General features: G+C 40.8%; 1 protein-coding gene across 1 annotated transcript in view; it reads left to right on the plus strand.

Annotated features, from left to right (window-relative positions):
- The first annotated feature begins 12,370 nt into the window (after nucleotides 1–12,370).
- MTPAP (mitochondrial poly(A) polymerase) overlaps nucleotides 12,371–20,326 on the plus strand; it is a 147,014-nt gene continuing 139,058 nt past the window's right edge. Inside the window, exon 1 of the mRNA XM_085631790.1 lies at nucleotides 12,371–12,566. Within this exon, the coding sequence (XP_085487916.1) occupies nucleotides 12,401–12,566 (166 nt within the window). The 5' untranslated portion in view covers nucleotides 12,371–12,400. The remainder of the gene's footprint in view (nucleotides 12,567–20,326) is intronic.

Below are 20,326 nucleotides of genomic sequence, written 5' to 3' on the forward strand. Positions count from 1 at the left end.
ACTGGAGTCTTTCAGATACAAGACTTAGAGATGATAAGAGCTGAAAGAAACAAATCTTTCCTTGGATTGCCTCCTACTGGGTTCCCCCAAACATCCTGTCCCTTCCCATGTGTAACAAACTCAATAACCACCAGAAACGTAAGTGGTACGTTGAAATCTTCTTTTTATTGAGCAGCTCCTCAGTGTAACATCTTTCCTGCTTTCCTCCTCTAACAGTATTGTAATTCCCTGAACCAACCTTCCACTTCGGAACATTCCCCTACCCTTATTCTACATGACATCACAGTGTCATGCCAAACTACTACATTACATTATTACATTTCTCCCCCTCCCCCTTTTTCGTTAAAAAATATATATATAACGGCAAAAGAGAGAAAGTGAATAAATAATAGAGCAAAAGAGAGAAGAAAAGAAAAAACACACGTTATATATCTTAGCAATGTTCAATCAATCGATCAGATTTTCTTGAGATTCTTTCTGATTTCCTAAGTATTTGTTAATCTCTTTGAACATTTAATTGCATATTTTCTTGTTCATAGCTCTGTTGAAATTTTGTAAAGAATGTTTTATTCCTTCTTATCACTCTGCTGTGATCTTTTGCTGTTAGCGCTGTTCCTTGCACTTTAGATATTTTCATGGGTATAGGATGGAATCTGCTTTGTGATTTTCGTATTTGTTGTTGATGTACTAATACCAAATCACTTATTTGATATTTGTGATTTTGACACTTTACTTTCCGCATAGTATTTCATTTTGTCTATAGCTACTTTATCTCTCTTCACTATGTCTTCATGATCTTTTGGCAGAAATGCTGGTAACTGTGGTAAACTAGTTTGTCTCGACTGCCGAAACATTAATTCTGAAGGACATTTTCCAGTTGACCGCTGAGTAGTATTTCTATATTCTCGCAAAACTTGACACAATGCTTGATTTATTGAAATTTGCGAAAATCTTGACCTCTGCACAGCTTTTTTTTTTATAGTGGCCATTAATCTTTCAACAATTCCATTTGCTTGAGTCCACCTTGGAGTTATTCTTCTGTAAATTATTCCTAAATTGTCCATACATTTTTTAAATCCATTTCAACTAAATGGTTGTCCGTACTCTGTTTTAAATGTATTAGGTATTCCCAATGTGGAAAACATCTCATCCAGAACAGGAAGCACCACTAACATAGATGTCACAGATACTACTTTCACAATAGGGATTCTCGAATATTGATCTATTATTGCTGATAGATAATGTCCTGAGTCCAATAGTCCATACAAATCTGCTGCTACATTGGACTACACAGCATTCAGAAACACAGACATAGGTAACTCTTGCATCCCTTTTTCCTTGAATGTACATTGACATAAATGACAAGACTGAATCACGTCTTCCACTTGACTATCTAATCTTGGAATCCATAATTTTTCTATCAAAAATTTCTTTGTAGCAGATATACTTCTATGACTTCTATGACTTTCATGTGCCAAATCAATGACATGTTGTTGTAAAATTGTAGGAATAATTAACTTATTGCCTCTTAAAAGTACTCCAGATTTATCCACAGACAGTTCAAACTGTTTATTTTTGAATACCAATATCTCATTCTTTTTTATGTTGTAAGGAAATCGAGTTGCACTGTTTATTAATCTGCACTTACTTTCATGTATAATTATTTTTACTTATTGAATGGTGTTATCTTTTTCTGTTTCTTCTATCAACTCTTTTTCTCTAATAACTCCTTGTACTGCTGTTCTAATTATAAAGCATATGTATTCTTCTGCCACTAATTGTTGTTTTATCTCATTTTTGAATGGATGCCTAGATAAATAATCTGCTGGGTTGTATCCTTTACTTGTTTTATAAACAAATGTTAAATTATAATCCATTAGTCTCATTCCCCACCTTTCAATCCTTGGGAGCATTTTTGTCTTTGGGTTTCCAAAAATAGATGTAAGCGCTTGATGATCTGTTATATTTACGAATGGTTTTCTATAAATGAAATCATGGTAGTGCTCACATGTCCAGACAATTGCTAAACTTTCTTTTTCTGGCTGTGAGTATCTCTGTTCCACATCTGACAAACTTTTACTGGCATGAGAAATTTCATATCTAGTTTCTCTTCCATGTTTGTGTTGTACTAAAATTGCATCTAGTCCTACAGGACTAGCAGCCAATATTAATTCTGTACACAATTCTGCCACACTACTACATCCCATCCTCATCGCATTGTAACAAATTCAAAAACCACCAGACACGTAAGTGGTACGTTGAAATCTTCTTTTTATTGAGTAGCTCCTCAGTGTAATATTTTTCCTGCTTATCTCCTATACCAGTATTTTAATTCCTTGAATCAACCTTACCTTCCACTATAGAACATTCCCCATAAACTCATTCTACATGACATCACAATGCCATGTCACACTACTACATCACATTATTACACCATGCATGGTCAGATTTCCTTATTTTTAAACACTGATTTCCGAACACAGAAATGACACACACACATTCAAACTAGCGGACAGGTACATAGGGAAATGTAGCCAACACAAGACCAAATGGAATTTGCAGAGAGAAATAGGGGGTGGATTACTGAAAGCAAATTACTTTTTGTGATTTATGAAATCAGAAACTTACGCAGATACAAAAATGTCAATTTCCGGAAGTGGAAATTTGCAATCCAACCTTTTATTTTGTTAATCAGGCGCAATATGCCTAACTCACACACTCATATACACAATTATATATATCCCAAACTAAACCTAATGGTCAACTTAAAGGCCCTCATTATGAGTGGCCTCTTAGTTCTGATGGGGGCCTGTGATAGAAGTTGCAGGCCCCATTGGAATTATGATTACCGCTGGAACACTGTGAATCTATTGACTTTCACACACAGATTCTGGTTGCTGAAAACAGCCAAAATCTGTGTATGAAAGTACAGCAATAAATTAGAAATTACCAGAGGAAAGGCCAGGAGTTACAGATTTCCAGAGTAATTTATTGTTTTTTAGGCATTGATTATTATGAGTCAGGCAGAATGGAATTATCATATGACATTCTACTCTGCCTGATTCTGAATGAGTCTGCGTTAAAACACCTGGTTTTCCCAGGTGTTGGAACCCTGGACCTAATCTTACTGGAAGATAATTCTGCCCAGTAAAACTGCATGGTGCTCTGGCTAAATCAGCTAAGCCTCTTTCCCTATTTTGTTCTGGATCTCCCCCTGCCAGAGTTTAGCTTCCCCTTCCCTTCCGTACTCCCCATGCCCCCTCCCTCCACTCCCAACCCACACAGAGGCCACAGCATACATTTACCATCTGTTCAGAGCAGGTAATAAATGTTTTCGTGAAACCCTACCAAATTGGGAATTTTGTGTGGATTTTGTGTGGCTTAAGGACCGGTAAATTGGTTGCTCACTATTACCTATTCCATTGAGAAAAATGCACAACTGCATGGTACTGGTAAGTAGGGCACAAGTCGGCAGTTCACAGCGCCCACCCACTATTTCACAGGGTGGATGCCATCCACCCTGCTAAGAAGTTGGGCCCCACAGAAATATGATGAACTGGTCCTGATGTCATTTTCAGACACCGGGACAAGTGCAGCGGCACCTCCATGTTGTGTGCTTTCCATTCCCAGCAGTAATGTGCAGGCAGGGCTTTAATATTATTATTATTGCCACCCATTAAGGCCGAGGTTAAGAGGCCATCAGGACTCGTTTTGATTGTGTATCCAGACTAGGCGTGGCCTGGAACCTCACACTTGAATGCAAATGCAACAGAGGGGAAACAAAAGCATACAGCTTGTTACCACTTCATAGGTACTTAAGAGAGGTGTGCTTTTGAATGTATTCAGTCCCTGTATATAAGTGCATGCACTCAAAGAATTTCAAACGTGTTGGTCTGTCCCAGTATTTACACAAATAACAATTTAAATAGCAGTTTTGTTTTTATAACGCTATTCATCCCAATGCAGGGTGTCAAAGCGCTTTATGTATCATACACATTATACATTGACAAAAATCAAGGAAATGTGTAAATCAGTGTACAAGATGTGTTACATGAGACGGTGAGGTTACAAGATGTAGGAGTCACATGTCCTTCATAGCTCACTGTGCTATACTAGAAGGATTACAAATTATGAACTGGTAGGAACGAAAGGATCTCTGTGTTAAATGCAGTAACCCACTTACCTATCTACATAAAATAAAAAGTTGTCATCTACATGTCACATGATTTCGTTTGCAGGAGACATATTAACCTTCTATAATACTTTGATTCAAATCTGGGACTACACAAAACACAGATCTCTCCAACAAATGAGTTCACCTACAGAGTTATCTCACCATTATTATTATTCCCAGAGATTTACTGGGCACCTCTGCAGGAGATGCCTTAACCCCACATAATATTTTAAAATGCAGACTTTGCAACGAAATAAGAACAACAGATCTACTACCATGCTTCTCCTTGTTGACAATTTATTTTGCCGCAGGGTTTAAAAAAAATGTATTAGTTAAGGCCTAGATTTAGCATCAGGATTGCGCCACTTTTTGGCACAGCCCCGACGCAATATCTTAATTGTTAAATCTCATATTGCGCTTAATTGTACTCATGATGTACCTGATTTACCTTTGTGTGAGGTCTTTATATCCGAAATTACTTCTTGTGATATCACTTCCTGTGAGGCCATATGCAATGTCACGTTGTTACATCATGCACTGTGATTGCACGCGCCATGATGTCACTTGCATTCTGCCTGACTTGGTTAGTATCTCCACTTCTTTTTTTAGGACTTGTGGCCTACTGGTAAGTTGTTATCACACAATAACGTCAATTCCACATGTGGAGTTTGTACCCCACCAGTACTGTGCAACTCGTAATCAGAGCCTAAGAGGATCCTTGGGGTCCAACTTTTTATGAGTAATTTGCCAACCCTTTGACTGGAGATACCAGTAACTCGGGTGGGGAAAATCGGGCCCTTTTACCTGGCCACTAATATTAAGGCTCAAAGCCGGGACTCACACCAAATGTATATTTGTTAAGGAACATTAACAAATAATGTATAACAAAAGACATATAGAAATACAACCACAGTATACCATCACCTTAACAGTCTGGAGAATCTCTTTTTTTGTTATTCTTATTTATTTGGGATACCATAAAATAATAATTTGAAAATGTCAATCAAGTTAACATAAAAGATAACAATTGCTGATGTGTTAATACACCCTATACAGCTAAAAAAGAGAATACCTGATAACATATATATATACAAACATTAAACAGATTTGCTGCTTGAAAACCATTAAGTTGAATAAATCATATCCCAAAAGACCCATATTTGATGAAATTTCTTCCTAGTGTAAATTCTCTCAGCATAAATTACTTCATGCTTTCGAACTTTAGTCATTGTAGTTACACATTCTTCAAGTGTGGGTATTTTTGCGCTTTTCCAAGTTTTAGTTATCCTAGCTACTAGCATTGCAATAAAGACTTGACATATCTGATCCTTAAATAAATTAGTTGTCCCTGTAATGCAGCCTAAACATAAGTACTGAATGGAAGTTAACCGTTGAAGTCCAATTGTCCTTTTAATCAGTTTCTTTAAAACTATGCAAAAAGACTTCTATAACATTTCTAAAATATTATTTTTTTCACCACATTGCAATGCAAAAAGAAGCTTTACTTTTCGATTTCACGTGGCTTTCATGACAGCTTCAAAACATGACACCTATAAAGGAGCACTGCATATTTAACTACACATTTACTATTAACGAATGCCGTCCTGTGCAAGGGGTCGTATCAGTAATGTTCGGGCACTCAGAATCAAAGCCCATTTCTTTTCAGTGGCGTGGCTTCATGAGTGAAACTTTGCCTTTTAACTAAATGTTAACATATGTACGAGTTGAAAGGTTGTTTTTAGGTCTCGGCCTGACGTGAGCAGCGCATGCGCTGCTCTCGTCATAGACGAGGGCTTCTGGGAATCGATAAGATTCCAGAAGTCGTCTTGCGGCTCCGCCTTCAATTTTCATTGGTGCGCGGTGTTTTGCGTCATGGCTGATGCAAAACACAGTGTAATGATTGCACTGGAGGCAATCATTACACTGAGGGTTACCACCCTGTCCCCTTTTGGCCCCGCCCACCGGGATTTGATCGTTTACTTGTGGAGGGACACAGCCTCCTTCAATTTACTCTGTAAGCACTATTTGCTTGTTAGGTCTCGTGACGTAAGCAGCGCATGAGCTGCTCTCTTCTTATTAGGTCTTGTGATGTAAGCAGCGCATGCGCTGCTCTAGTCTTATGAGGCTTCTTGGAATCGATACGATTCCAGAAGTTGTCTTGCGGCTCCGCCTCCAATTATCATTGGTGCGGGTTGTTTTGCGTCATGGCTGATGCAAAACACTGTGTGATAATTGCACCGGTGGCAATCATTACACTGAGGGTTGCCACCCTGTTCCCTTTTGGCCCTGCCCACCGGGATTGGATCATTTACTTGCGGCGGGAGACAGTCTCTCTCAATTAGCCGCTAAGCATTTTTTTAACGTAATACACGTTTGCCTTCAACAATGGCTGACGTGCTTTTATTTCTCTCCTTATATACCCCCCCATTCCTCCCCACCGCTACCCACCCCTTTTCAGTGCTGCTTTACTTTATTTTGGAACGCGGTGCCCAATTATAGTTTTTCCTGTGACACTGACGCATACTATGTATAGTAATCGCTTGCTTATTTATGCAATTTAAACTAAACACCGCCACACTGCAATGTTTGTTAGAGCGTCACAACTGCTTTACAATACATCTCTTCTACATTTAAATAAAGTACACCTCGCCTGCAGGTCACTTGCATCCATTTGCTGTATATGTGCTCTTTAGTAGATGCCTATTTATAACTCTACGCGCTTCACCACTTATTAACCTCTACCTTTCTACCCCTCTCTACCTCTCTCTACCTCTCTCTCTCTCCCTCTACCTCTCTCTCTCTACCTCTCTACCTCTTTCCCTACCTATCTCTACCTCTCTACCTCTACCTCTCTCTCTAACTCTCTCTCTATCTCTCTCTGTACCTCTCTACGTCTCTCTACCTAACTCTCTACCTTGTAATCGCAAAAAAACTAGGAAAACAAACAGCATTGACAAAACACAACTTTAAAAAAACAAACTTAACTCTGTGTAGCATTAAGCGAACAGTTACAAAGTATTCCCTTCAACATAACCCACCATCTGCACATAAAAAACCCCACATAACAACAAAGTAGCTAATAATAACACAATACAAAATACCATACAAACATACAATGTATCCCACACACAAACGCATGCAATTGTTTCTTTTTTTTAAAAACTTTTTTATTTGCAATTACATTATTGATCTTTACATGGTATACAGAGAGCATATATCAGGGTCACCCTAATATATCCTAGGCAAAGTTTTACATTTGTATACATCGATTGAGGATAGTGCGCCTTTGTGAATAACATGGGACTAATCACAGCAATCAATGACAGAGGGAAAAGGGAGAAAAAAAAAAGAGAAATGAGGAAAGAGGGAAAGGTAGCATGCAATTGTTAAAAAAAAAGCAAGCTTATAATAAACCTACTGTGTCACGCCGCCAATAAGAGGTCCAATCCCGCTAGACATGGCTAAAAGGAGACAGGGTGGCAACAAGGAGAAATTGACATGCATTCGGTGCAATCATTGCACTGCCTTTGGCATAATTTGCGATGACAAACAACGCTCACGAATGAAAGCTGAAGGCGAGGTTGAAACAGGGCTTCAGAATGCGTATTCATACCAAGAAGCCCTCTCTACCTCTCTATTTACCTCTCTCTATACCTCTCTTTCCCTCTCTCTCTCCACTCTCTACCTCACTCTCTACATCATTTTCTACCTCTCTCTACCTCTTTACCTCTCTTTACCTTTCTTTACCTCTCCACCTCTCTCTCTACCATTCTAAATCTCTACCTCTCTCTCTCTCTACCTCTCTACTGCTCTCTCTCTACCTCTCTCTCTCTACCCTCTCGACCACTCTCTACCTCTCATTACCTCTCTCTCTAGCTCTCTACCTCTCTCAACGTCTCTACCTCTCTCTAACTTTCTAGCCATCTCTACCTCTCTAACTCTCCATACCTCTACTCCTCTAGCCCGCTCTACTCCTCTCTAACCCTCGCTACTCCTCTCTACATATCTCTACCTCTCTCTCTCTCTCTCTCTCTCTCTACCTCTATCTGTCTCTACCTCTTTACCTCTCTCTCTACCTCTATCTTTCTCTACCTCTCTCTCTCTACCTCTCCCTCTCTTGCCCGCTCTACTGCTCCCTACTACTCACTCTCTACTACTCACTACCTCTCTCTCTCCTACTCTCTACCTCTGTCTACCTCTCCAAGCGCACACATATGCACATATATATGTATGTATATGCATATATATGCATATGCATTTATATATATGTATGTGTATATATATAAACATATATGAGAACCAAAGTCCTGGAACGATCCTTAATGGGATCCAAAAGCAGGTACGGACCACAACGTGGAAGATAAATTATTTTATTGAAGTTGCAGATTAAAGTGCATAGTGCATGGAAATATCACGCAAGTGCTCAGCCTGACGCGTTTCGACTGCCCCACGGCAGTCTTGATCACATGACGCGCAGGACCAATCAGTGGCTATATATAAGGTGACCAATAACATGACCGCTTAGATAATTGCCAACACAGTTTACGAATGAACATAAACATAGGACTGTGATTTTTTAAAAGAAATACAAATACTTTCCTAATTACTTGCACATTAGCCAATTATTACATAATAAATAAATAAAATTACCATAGTAATAGGTATGGGAATCTGATTGTCAAATAAGAACATAGTGTTCCTATACGTTCTTTTAAAATTTAGAACATCACCATTTTGGCATTTGACAAAAAAATGCTTCGTTCAGTTTTCAACAGTTGTGGACAATCTAAAAAATTCAATCAGAACATAGTGTTCATTTCTGACAATTCACAACTGTAAAGCATCACATAAATAGAAACCACCCTATCTTTTGTCGATAATTATATATTCAGGCAAAATGCATTTTTGTTAACATCTAATGACTGGCAAAATTTTCCTATGTGCAACTTTTACATTTTGGATACAGTTTCATACACAAGTCCATTAAAATATTCGGCGTCTTTTGCGGTAGTTCTGACAAAAGTGCAAAAATTGTGCAAATAAAGTGCTAATAATAAAGTGCATAATCATAGTGAACCTATATATATATAAAAAATAATAAGTGTAAAATACATAGCAGCTTATAATAGACGTTTTAAGAGTTTTTCCATGTTTCAGATAATTGGAATATACTGTTCATACAGATATACGCGTCATCTTCTTCAAAATTGTTCTTATTGTTAGCATCTAATGAGACAAGGAAATCAAGATATTTCTGGGTTAGGATTGAACACAGACCTAAAGTGTTTGTATTGCTATACAGTCATATAATAACATATAGGTCTGATTTGAATCAATAGTTAGTAGCCAAAAAATCACACATAATTGCACAACTGTAAAATGATGTTTAAAATAGATAAAATCTAGGCGCTTAAAACCAACAATAAAATCCTACAAAAACCAAATAAAATCTAGAGACCTAGATAAAATATGGTAAAATTAAGGATAAAACGCTAGTCTAAAAGCAAACCAGGAACTCACCAAATCCTCAACATCATTGAATTAAAATAATTCATTATAAAAAATTGTGCAAATCCTCATTGTTGTTAAGCCCATTTGGCATCTTGATATCTAATAACATAATAAATTCAGACTCCACTTGTCTCAGCCTTTTCTCCCTATTTCTCCCTCCGATGTTTTTGGGTATCGCACTAATGATGTAGTAACTGAGGTCATTGAGGTTATTCTCGTGTACTAACTTTAAATGTTGCGCTACAGGATAGGTGGGATCGGAATTGACCACAGCTCTAAGGTGTTGTAAAATCCTGTTAAAAACTTGCAACTTAGTGCTGCCCACATATAATAGATGGCAAGTGCATTCCAGAATATAGATTGCATATTCGGTTCTGCAAGTAAAATGTCCTTTTATTTTAACTGGATTGGGACTAAAAGCTGTGACGTATTCAGATACATTTTTTCCGAACTTGCACGCGCGACAAGAGTTGCACTTCAAAAAAACCATGCCTGGCTGTTAGCCATGTGCTAGAAGTCATCACCTCGGGACTATTTTTGACTAGAGCATCCCTCATTGAGGGGGCCCTTCTAAATGTCAATAGGGGGAGTTCTGGCAGAATTTGCGACATAGTAATGTCTGTCCTAATTATTGGCCAATTTTTGTATAAAATTCTACGAATTTGTCTTTCTTGTGTGCAATAATTTGTTATCAATCTAATGTTATTTGTAGATTCCGAAATAGTGGAGTCAGTATTATCAATACTTAGCCTTGATGGTTCTTGGGCCTCTTGAACAATGTGTTGCTGAGCAACCTGGGCTATGTTATTTGCCTTGTCTCGAGCTATGTGCAAATCAGAAGCCTCATAACCCCTGTTTAAAAATCTTTCAAACGTATCAGTTTGACAGCTTTTTAGATCTTCCTCATGGCTGCAAATCCGTTTAGTTCTTAAAAATTCCCCATAGGGGATACTACGAATGAGATGGCGAGGGTGAGAACTCTTAGCATGCAGAACAGAGTTCCCGGCTGTTGTTTTTCTGTGCAATTTAGTGTGTAATGTGCCCTCTCTAATGAAGATTTCAACGTCCAGGAATTGTACTTTGATATTACTTATATCTGAAGTGAATTTAAGGTTCAATGTATTTTTGTTAATTTCCTCCACAAAGTTATTAGCTGACTCGATGGTACCTTTCCAAATTAAACAAACATCATCGATAAATCTCCACCAATGGAGCACATGTTGTTCAAATATAACCTTGTGGGTGACCTTCAGAACATGCTCCTCCCACCAGCCCACGTGCAAACACGCGTAACTGGGGGAGAAGCATGCTCCCATAGCCACGCCGCGCAATTGTTGGAAAACTTCCTTATTGAATAAAAAATAGTTGTTGGTCAAACAAGTGGTAATCATTTTTACAATCATTTTGTTATGCTCATACATATGTATACTTCTTTTGTCTAAGTAAAAGCGAACTGCATTTGTACCATCACTGTGGTTAATGCTGGTATACAATGAACATATGTCCATCACTATTAGGTAACAGTCATTCTCCCATTTGACATCTTTCAATTTAGTTAAAAAGTGTCCAGTATCCCTTATGTAAGAAGGCAGACTTTCCACGAATCCATGTAGAAAATAGTCTACATATTTCGACATAGCTTCTAGTAGACTCTTTTGTGCTGATATAATTGGTCTGCCTGGAACTGGTGTTATATTCTTATGCACTTTAGGGATAAAATATAAAATGGGGTCATAGGATGGTCATTCTTTAAAAAATTGTATTCGTTTTTAGTTAATAATCCCACTCGTTTCCATTGCAAAAGTTCGGCAAATACATTATCTTTTATTTGGCGCAATTCCTGGAAGCTAGCTTTCTTATAACAGCTGGCATCATTAAGATGATGCCATGCTTCCTCCATATAGAGAGATCTAGGCCACAAAACAATATTACCGCCCTTGTCAGCTTTATTTATAATGACTTCCGTATGTTTCTGCAGCTTGTGAATGAGTTTAACATATTGAAGTTCAGAATAGTTATATAAACATATATATACACATCAGCATATCTATACAAATATAAATGCATGCATACATATACATAGACACATATACATACATATGCATGTTATGTACATAAAAGTTTGCAAAACAATACTAAAAGCAAAGCTAAAAAGCCACAGAATTGCGTTAACTTAAACGAGGGTGAGACCTATTGCATTTACAATGCTTGTTTTATAAACTGTTACAAAAGTGAACATAGTCAACCTACTGCAAAGTATCACGTTTTTGACTCAGCTATCAAGGTTATCCCCTCCAAACAGGAAGGTTGGCACGGTTGTGCCTAGAAGTTAATCAAAAAGATAGTTTTGGATCCCAGATATTAAACAATTAACTCGGAAGGACGAAAGACTTTGAGGGGCTTTCAACTTGCGACCGCAGGATCACACAGATGCCAGTAACCTGAACCATTTTGCCAACAATGTAAACAGCTTCGGTATACATGTTTTATATTATTTCATGTGATATTTCGTCAAATTGCTGGTCAAAATCAGGGAGATTGGAAAACAAACAAACAAACGAGTTTATTGAATCGTCGTACTATCTCCAGTGCAGAGTATTCCTTTTACCTTCATAGGACACGCTCGTATAAACTCACAGTACGCCTATCGGTTTCAATGACCTAACGCGTTTTGAGTTTTGACCTTCTGCGAGACCCGTAGCAGCCTTCAGACGCATGCGCGGTGGTGTCGTTTCTCTTTCAGTCATGGCGGCCTGCATAGGGCTACCCATACTTGGGAGGAACTCAAGTCCCCAGTCTGTACGGATTGCTTGTTTGAAATTCCGGAGATTAAGCGCAATCGCCGCTCGGGAAGAGCAGGTGGCAAAGCCCGAGGAGACAGGTACGAGTGACTCTTGAAAGGATTACTTTATAGAATTGCCTTGTACTATGAAGGAGATGGCATGATCGTAGCTAGTTAGTACGTTATGAATACATTGGTGGCCGCCAGTGAGACGCTGATCTAATTAAAATTCCTTCCATGGACATGGTGCATAGCTGCGAGGGTTTCAGTTTGCTTATGTGAGATATTTCCAGTTATTGGCTTACTTATTTGTGACATTTTAACGCCCTACGTGTGACACTTTGAGTGACATTTTGTCATGAATTGAAAAAAGCAGTTATAACCATAAAATAACATTAATATTAGGAAACTCGGAAAAATGGTTTTAACATTGCCTTAATACAGTCCAAAAAGCAAACTGTTATTCTGTGAAAAGCAAGAACCGACTGAAGATTTGTCATTCAAGGACAGGATCAGTTGACAGCTATGTCATGTGACATGGCTTGCCACTTTCCCATCATGCCCCCAGTGCTTGAGACCACAAACACACGTTCACACACAAACATAATTTCAAATATTGCAAACTGTTCTCTTTGGCTTATAAACATGCTGGTCTTGTAAACTTCACTTTTATTAGGAATAACACTATATTCTAGTCAACTGGTTTGCACTTTTAGTGTTGTCATGTCGAAATGCAAAACAAATAACGCGGGGAAATAACAATGAGCACGTTTTTAGACAGCTGTAGAAGGTACAGTGGACTTCATTATGTTTGACCTTTTTATGAAAAACGTAAGTTTTCAAGACCATTATCTTTGAATTATATACTGAGCACACTGGCAGATTACTCTAGAGTCTTATCAGCTGGTGTTTGTCGAAAACTACCAGACTGCTGCTGCTCGCACACAGGACTCAAGACTAGTTCCAATTCAGCTGCTATCAGAGAGGTGGCAATTAGCAGTGCAACTGTTTTTTTGCTGTTGCACTAGTAACTTGGTTGGAATAGGTTTGACAAAAGACTGTACCTGCCTGAGGCTTGGACCGGACCAGAGCTATAATAGGATTGTATCAATTTTTATTGTTGTGAAAGAGGAAAATACAGATCATTCGCCTACAATCAATGGCCAGCAAAGAAAAAACAAAAAAGGAGGGGAGGGTAGGAGTGGATAATGACCAACTGTTTATATCTATAAATAAATGATAACATTAAAGCAATGCAAGTCATACCCGCGTGTTTCGTGATGGTCTCCATGTTGTCCCTCTTCCGCTCTAATGTATTTTAAGTGTCAGGTTGTATGCCGGCTGTGAGGCGTAGAATACGTAAGTCTATTGGGCATGTGAATTCTCGGAAGGTGTTGGATAAATATTGTAAGCAGGGGCCGCCAGACTATTCTATTTTATTTTTTTAAATGTTTTGATGGCGCACAAGAGTCAGTATGATTTAAGTTACAGGTTTACTTGAGCTCCAGACTAACTCTAGTTCGCACAGGCCAGCCGGTCTTGGCCGTTGTGGCGAGGAGAGAGACCCTAATCTTCAAATCAATGTAAACATTTATCGACCGTAATCAATATTAGGTGAGAGTCAATGATGAGAGTTTGGTATAGTTTTTTTTTTTTTGTGAAAATATTTTATTGAGGTTTTCCAACCGTCGAACCAATAAACCAATGTTGCTTACAATAGTATCCTATATAAGACCAAGTCATCAATACACAGATCAGGAGAAACTAGATCGTCCACATTTGCTACCCTATCTCCCCCCCCCCCCTACCACCCTCTCTACCCCCTCCCCCCCCCCCCCTGTCAGCGTGCCCGCCTCCAACCCCTGTAAATTGAGACATTAAGCACCCCGAGGTCCGACACAGCCCAGCTCTAAGCAACGGAAAAGACATCAGGAATGATCTCAAAGGACCTGAGGCTCCCCCGCCATATACTCTTCATGCTCCCGCCCTGACCACCCACGTGCACCTCAATACTTTGTGCAGACACAGACCCCTCCCAACTACGCTGAAGGGGCCTCATTCGATGCAGTCTCCCCCGCGGTTCCAGAGGGCCCCGCCCCGGGTCCCAGACCCTGGCCAACGTCTACAGGATCCCCGTCCTCCTCATCCAACTGCTCCAAAGCACGAAGCCCCGCCACTAGCGCTCCCCAGGCCCTAGCCGCATCCAGCGCCTTATCATTAGCCGCCCGCTGGGCCAGCTGCAGCCGAAGCGTCCCTTCGCTCCCCCCCCAAGACAAGAAACTCGCCTTCCACCTCCGAAAGCTCGGCCCGGCCTGTGCCTTCCAGTGCATGGTGAGCTCCCTCTTCGCCATTATCAAACCCAGATCATAGAATTTGCTCGTGATTTTAGTACGAGGAGTGTGCGGAAACCAAAGCAGGAGGCAAGTCCCCATCTCCACATTCAGCTCGCGCTCAGTCACTCGATTCAGACACGCCACCAGTAAGAGCCCAATCCCCGACAGGACCAAAACATATGGCCGAAATCAGCCCCGTCCGCCCTGCACCGGGGGCATGAGGAGTGGGAACCTCCAAAGTACCGCAAAAATGTTACCGGAGTTAAGTAAGCCCTGTGAAGAGTGAAGAATTGAACCAATTGAAATCTAGCGTTGCGTGTGCCCTTCCAGGCCCGTCGCAGCAGCTGGGGCCAAGTCGTCTCAGAAATGAGCCTACCAAGATCACCCTCCCATTTACCCCGCAAGGCATCCAAGGGCGGAAGCTTCTCCGTAGATAAACGCCTATAGAGACAAGTGATGGCCCTGAACGTACCCGCCGCCATAGTGATATATTGGCACCCCAAAGAGGTCATGGGCTCCGACAGGCCCATCTTCCAGTGCTTCTGAATCCCCGACACCAAGGCGGCGTGTAAAAGATAATCCCCCTGATGTAACCACATCATGAATGACGGCAACAGCGTCATCACAATGCGTATCGGACAACTCCTTCAACGTAACATCCTCTCTAATAGGAAGCCTTGATAAACAATCCGCCTGTACATTACGCCAACCTTGAACATATGAGATGTCATACTGATACTCCTGAAGTTTTGAAGCCAATCTTGCCAATCTCGGTGAACCCTTTCCCGCTCCCCCTGGGGACAAAACCTTTAACAACGGCTTGTGATCTGTTTTGAGCTGGAACTTAGTTCCCCACAAATATGTCCTGAAGTACTGGACACCCCAAGCAGCAGCCAATGCCTCTTTTTCTATAACTGAATAATTCTGTTCAGATGAGGAAAGGGTGCGAGAAGCAAAAGCAATGGTCTTTTCGCCTTCCTGCCATCTTTGCAACAAAATCGCACCTATTCCTATGGCACTGGCATCCACCATCAAAATGGAAGTACGTCTAATGTCGAAGGGGGTTAACACTTTCGCCTGACACAACTCTTCCTTAATCAGGTTAAAACATTCCTCATGACAAGCACTCCAACAAAATTTCACCCCCTTTTTGATTAACGATCTTAGGGTCATGGTTTTGCTAGAAAAATTCTCCACAAACTTCGAGTAAAACTCGATGAGACCCATAAAAGACCTGAGTTGCTCCTTATCCATGGGACGCGGAGCTAACTTTATAGCCTCAAGTAAGTCCTTCTTCGGCTTGACTCCCTGAGCAGAAATCTCATAACCCAAATACTCTATGTTTTGGACAAGAAACCGACACTTCTCTTTACGTAGAGTCAACCCAGCGTCTTGGATTCTCCCCAAAACTCTTTTAAGTACTACATTGTGTTCTGTAATGGTGTCTCCAAAGACTAATATGTCGTCCTGAAAGAACACCGCTTTCTTAATGCCTTTAAAGATCTCAGAAACCATGCGTTGAAACACACTAGCTGCAGAGCTTAAACCAAACGGGAGTCTCGTAAACTGAAACGTGCCCTCAGTGGTAATGAAAGCTGTGAGTCCTTTAGACTCATCATGAAGGCGGATTTGGTGATATGCACTCTTTAAGTCTAACTTCGTGAAAAATTTTGCACCTTGTAAGGTTGAGACAAGTTCGCCTATATTTGGAAGAGGAAAAGTATCAGCCACAACATACCTATTCAATGACCTCAAGTCCACACAGAACCTAATTTTGCCATCAGCCTTCTGCGTGATGACGACCGGAGATACCCAAGAAGATGCCTCCACCGGTTCAATGACACCCCCCTGTAACATCTCCTCAATCACCTTCTTGACTTCATCTTTCACTGAAAGTGGGACTCTCCTCACCTTATGCTGCACGGGAACTGTGTCATGTTTCATGACTATCTTGTGGACATATCCCTTCAACTCTCCCAACTCGTCCCTAAACACGCTCCCTGCTTCATTGAGAATGTCACTAAGAGTGTGTTCATCCACTACCATGACTTGATTGGGTGCTCTGGGGTTCACTATTATATGCAAGTCATATTGATGAATCCAACCCAAGATTGGTGGACCATCAACTGCAACATAAACTTTCCCTGTGATTGACCTTCCTTCAAAGTGAATATCCGCATCAAAGTAGCCCAACAAGTCTATCCTCTCTCCTTGGTAACCTGTTGGTGAGATGTCACTCTCCTTTAAGGGTTGACTACCCCACTCACCCCTGAATAAAGGCTCGGGAATAATTGTGTGTCTTGAACCCGTATCGACCATCAGAGTTACATTATGCTCATTAATCACAAACTGTGCTTTAGGTCTCACTTCTCTCTTCTCATTACAATCACTCACACAAACATCCTCAACACACAAAATTTTGTCTTTATCACGCTTTAACCCTTTGGATTCGTCTTCAACGAAAGCTACACTAGCATTTCCTTTCGTCCTGCACATCCTAGAGAAATGCCCCAATCTCCCACACTTGAGACACTCTTTATTGTTCGCAAAACAGAACTTTGCGTCTGACTTATGGTTATTGCTACCACATCTAGAACAACAACCTCTGTCGTTCGAATATTTCCCAACATTACTTTTCTTTAAGGGATTCTTACCCTTGTAACCCAACGCAGCTACATTCTCTTCATGACCTGACTCACACTCAATGTTTGATTTGTCGGCAACTACAGAAATCAAACTCTGTTGTGAATTGCAACCTTCTAGCTCTTTTATACATTTTTCTGACTCTTCTACCACTTTGGCTAAATCTATAGCTACTTTCAATGACGGATTCTTAGCCGCCCACAGTCTCTCCTTAATCTTCTTATTGTTGCACTGCACTATGAGTTGATCACGTATCAACTCGTCATTCATTACCCCAAAGTTGCACTTAACCGACAGTTCCCTGAGGCGTGCTACAAAGTCATCTATTGACTCCTCCATGCGCTGTTTGTGAGTGTAGAATTTGTATCTATTCATTACAAGGTTCTCCTCTTTACCAAACCTCACTTCCAGTCTCGTAACAGCTTCTTTATACTCGTTAGGAATAGGCTGACCACTAGCTTGTAAAGCTTGAGGAAGGTATTGAAATTCTCGTTGACCCTCTTTGCCCAGGGCAGTCAGGAGTAATGCTTTCTTCCGTTTAGCAGGAAATTCTTGACCATCTAATGCGTCCAAATAGTTCTCGAACATACGTATCCAATCTTCCCATGAGATTGATGGGGCCCCTGGTTCGCTAAGAAATTGAGGTGGAAGAGTCACATTGACTTGTTGGTTAGTTTGCTGTGCCATGCTGGCCTCCGTTTGCACTGAAGTTAAAGTGTGACAATATTCTGAAAGTGACTCTTTAGCGAAAACAGGTTGTGTATGGGGTTAAAAATACATACTATTTGCTTATGACTCTTAAAAGTTTCCTCCGCTTGTGAGAAAAGACACTTGTTCCTTTAAAACCCTTAATCCCCACTTGCGGTGGATTTTGCTCCAGAGCTGTTCTTAAATTTGCACGAACCAGAACTAAGACGGCCGCTCAATAGCGCGAGATTGTTAGCGTAAGCTCGCGGAAACGAGTTGTTGTTTACAGTGAGTCCTGCTGCTAGGCAACGCTCGCGCTCTACTGCCTCATACGCGCATTGGATTTGTTGCCTAGTAACGCACTGTGTGGTTACGCACTCACGCTGTTACGTTCACGCCTGGCTGCGCTTCTCTTCGTAGCCGCTCACAAGATTCGAAAAGCTCACAGTTCAAGGCGTGACGTCACTTTCTCTCCCAAAAGTCGCTGAAGTGCCTTTTTTCCGTAGTGAAAGATTTGGATTCAGGGAATGGCTACTTCAAGCAGCACGTCGTGACTTCTCCTTGGTTGTTGTCGCTCGTTGTCCGTCTGCTCAGCAACTTCCAATTCGTGTGCTCCTACGTCCGGTCTGTTTCTCCAATCGTCGCCAAAATGATGTAAGTAAACACAGGAAGGAATGCAGGAGTCTCCTCTATATAAAGCAGGATCTTTATTTGCAGAGCACAGACAAAGCGTACACCACAACTGCTGACCGGACACCAACTGCCCCCAGCTGGAATCCCCACAACGGTAACATGCTAGTACTAAGAACGCTACAAGCGTTCTAGGATCTGAACTGGGAAAGGACACAAAGGAAGGCTTGACCCACACACAAGAAACAGAGTAAGTACTAACAAGGCTAATATGTAAATAAGTATTTACAACACCCCCCTTGGTAAATCATAAGCCTCCTGTAAATCCTGGAAAGGTAGCAAGACACCCTCCCTGTATAAATCCCCGATCATATGAACCCCACATTCTTCCCAACCAGCCAACGCCGATCAATCCCCACCCTGCGGGAGGGCCGTGCACATGCCCAGAGGAATTTCCGGAGCGTATGGGACCACGAAGCCTGCCCGTCTCTGACTGCGAAGCCAGCACAGCCGGAGGGTGCGCTCCTCGAGGGTAAGCTGGTCCAACCTGAGCAGCTGCTGGAGCACAATAAAGGACAACACGGAGAGTTTGGTATAGTTAAAAGGGTTTTATTACATTTCTTTTCTAAAAGTTTTTTATTAGGCAGCTTTATGAAATCATTGACATCAACAGGCCAGTTTCAATTGTATATGCATTCATCAATTTTAAGCTCGCTCCATGTAGGAAAGTAGTCCCTATTCTAAATAAATGAGCAAACAGTCGGAATCAACCTCATGAAAAGCTCTGGGCTGGAAAGGTGAGAGTAAGCATAAAAAATATTGCTCGAAGATAAATTTGCCTTGGAAAAAACAAAAGACCAGAGGCGTTTGGCAAAACAGGAACAGTTGCTTTAATAGAACACTTCAGTCAGGAGCACAGTTACAGAAACGAGTCTGAGAACTGTCTCAAAGTACAATCAATCTGAACGAGTCTTTATACAGTTTTTGGGTGTCATAAAGTACTTCTGATGATCCTTTTTTGGTAAAAGAATGTGGGCCTTGCCTGTGGAGTCATAAATAAGGCCCCTGATAACAAATGCAGGTGGGCCTTGACCTTGTCTGGACACAAAGGAGGCCAGTGAGTAACGTGTCCAGCATGAGGGGCCACGATTACTGCATGAACGGTGTGTGCTGTGTCTTGACTGGCTATGCGTTCCAAAATTCCTGTGGCATCTGACTTTATGATGTTTTAAGAATGCGTGCATGTGTGTTTTATTGCGGCCATTCTCAATGGAACATTGTAGTGTCGCTGCGCTTATCTGGGTAATGGACCAGAGTTTCCTGTTCGCACGTTTGTCTGTTGGCTACTTGTCACTCCCTACCTGTGATGTGTCAATCAGTAAACCTCCGACTTATGTCACAGAGCCTCCCTGACCATGTATTTTTAAGTCTGGGTTGATGGAGAGTTCATGACAGGAGGGTTTGTTAATAGTGATGCGATTTCGCTAGTTTATGTGAGTTATACATTATAAACATCGGCATCGATGCTATTAATATTAACAAGAAATTACCATAAAACAGTCCAGA

This window comes from Triturus cristatus, chromosome 10, assembly GCF_964204655.1.
Source record: "Triturus cristatus chromosome 10, aTriCri1.1, whole genome shotgun sequence".
NCBI lineage: Eukaryota > Metazoa > Chordata > Amphibia > Caudata > Salamandridae > Triturus > Triturus cristatus.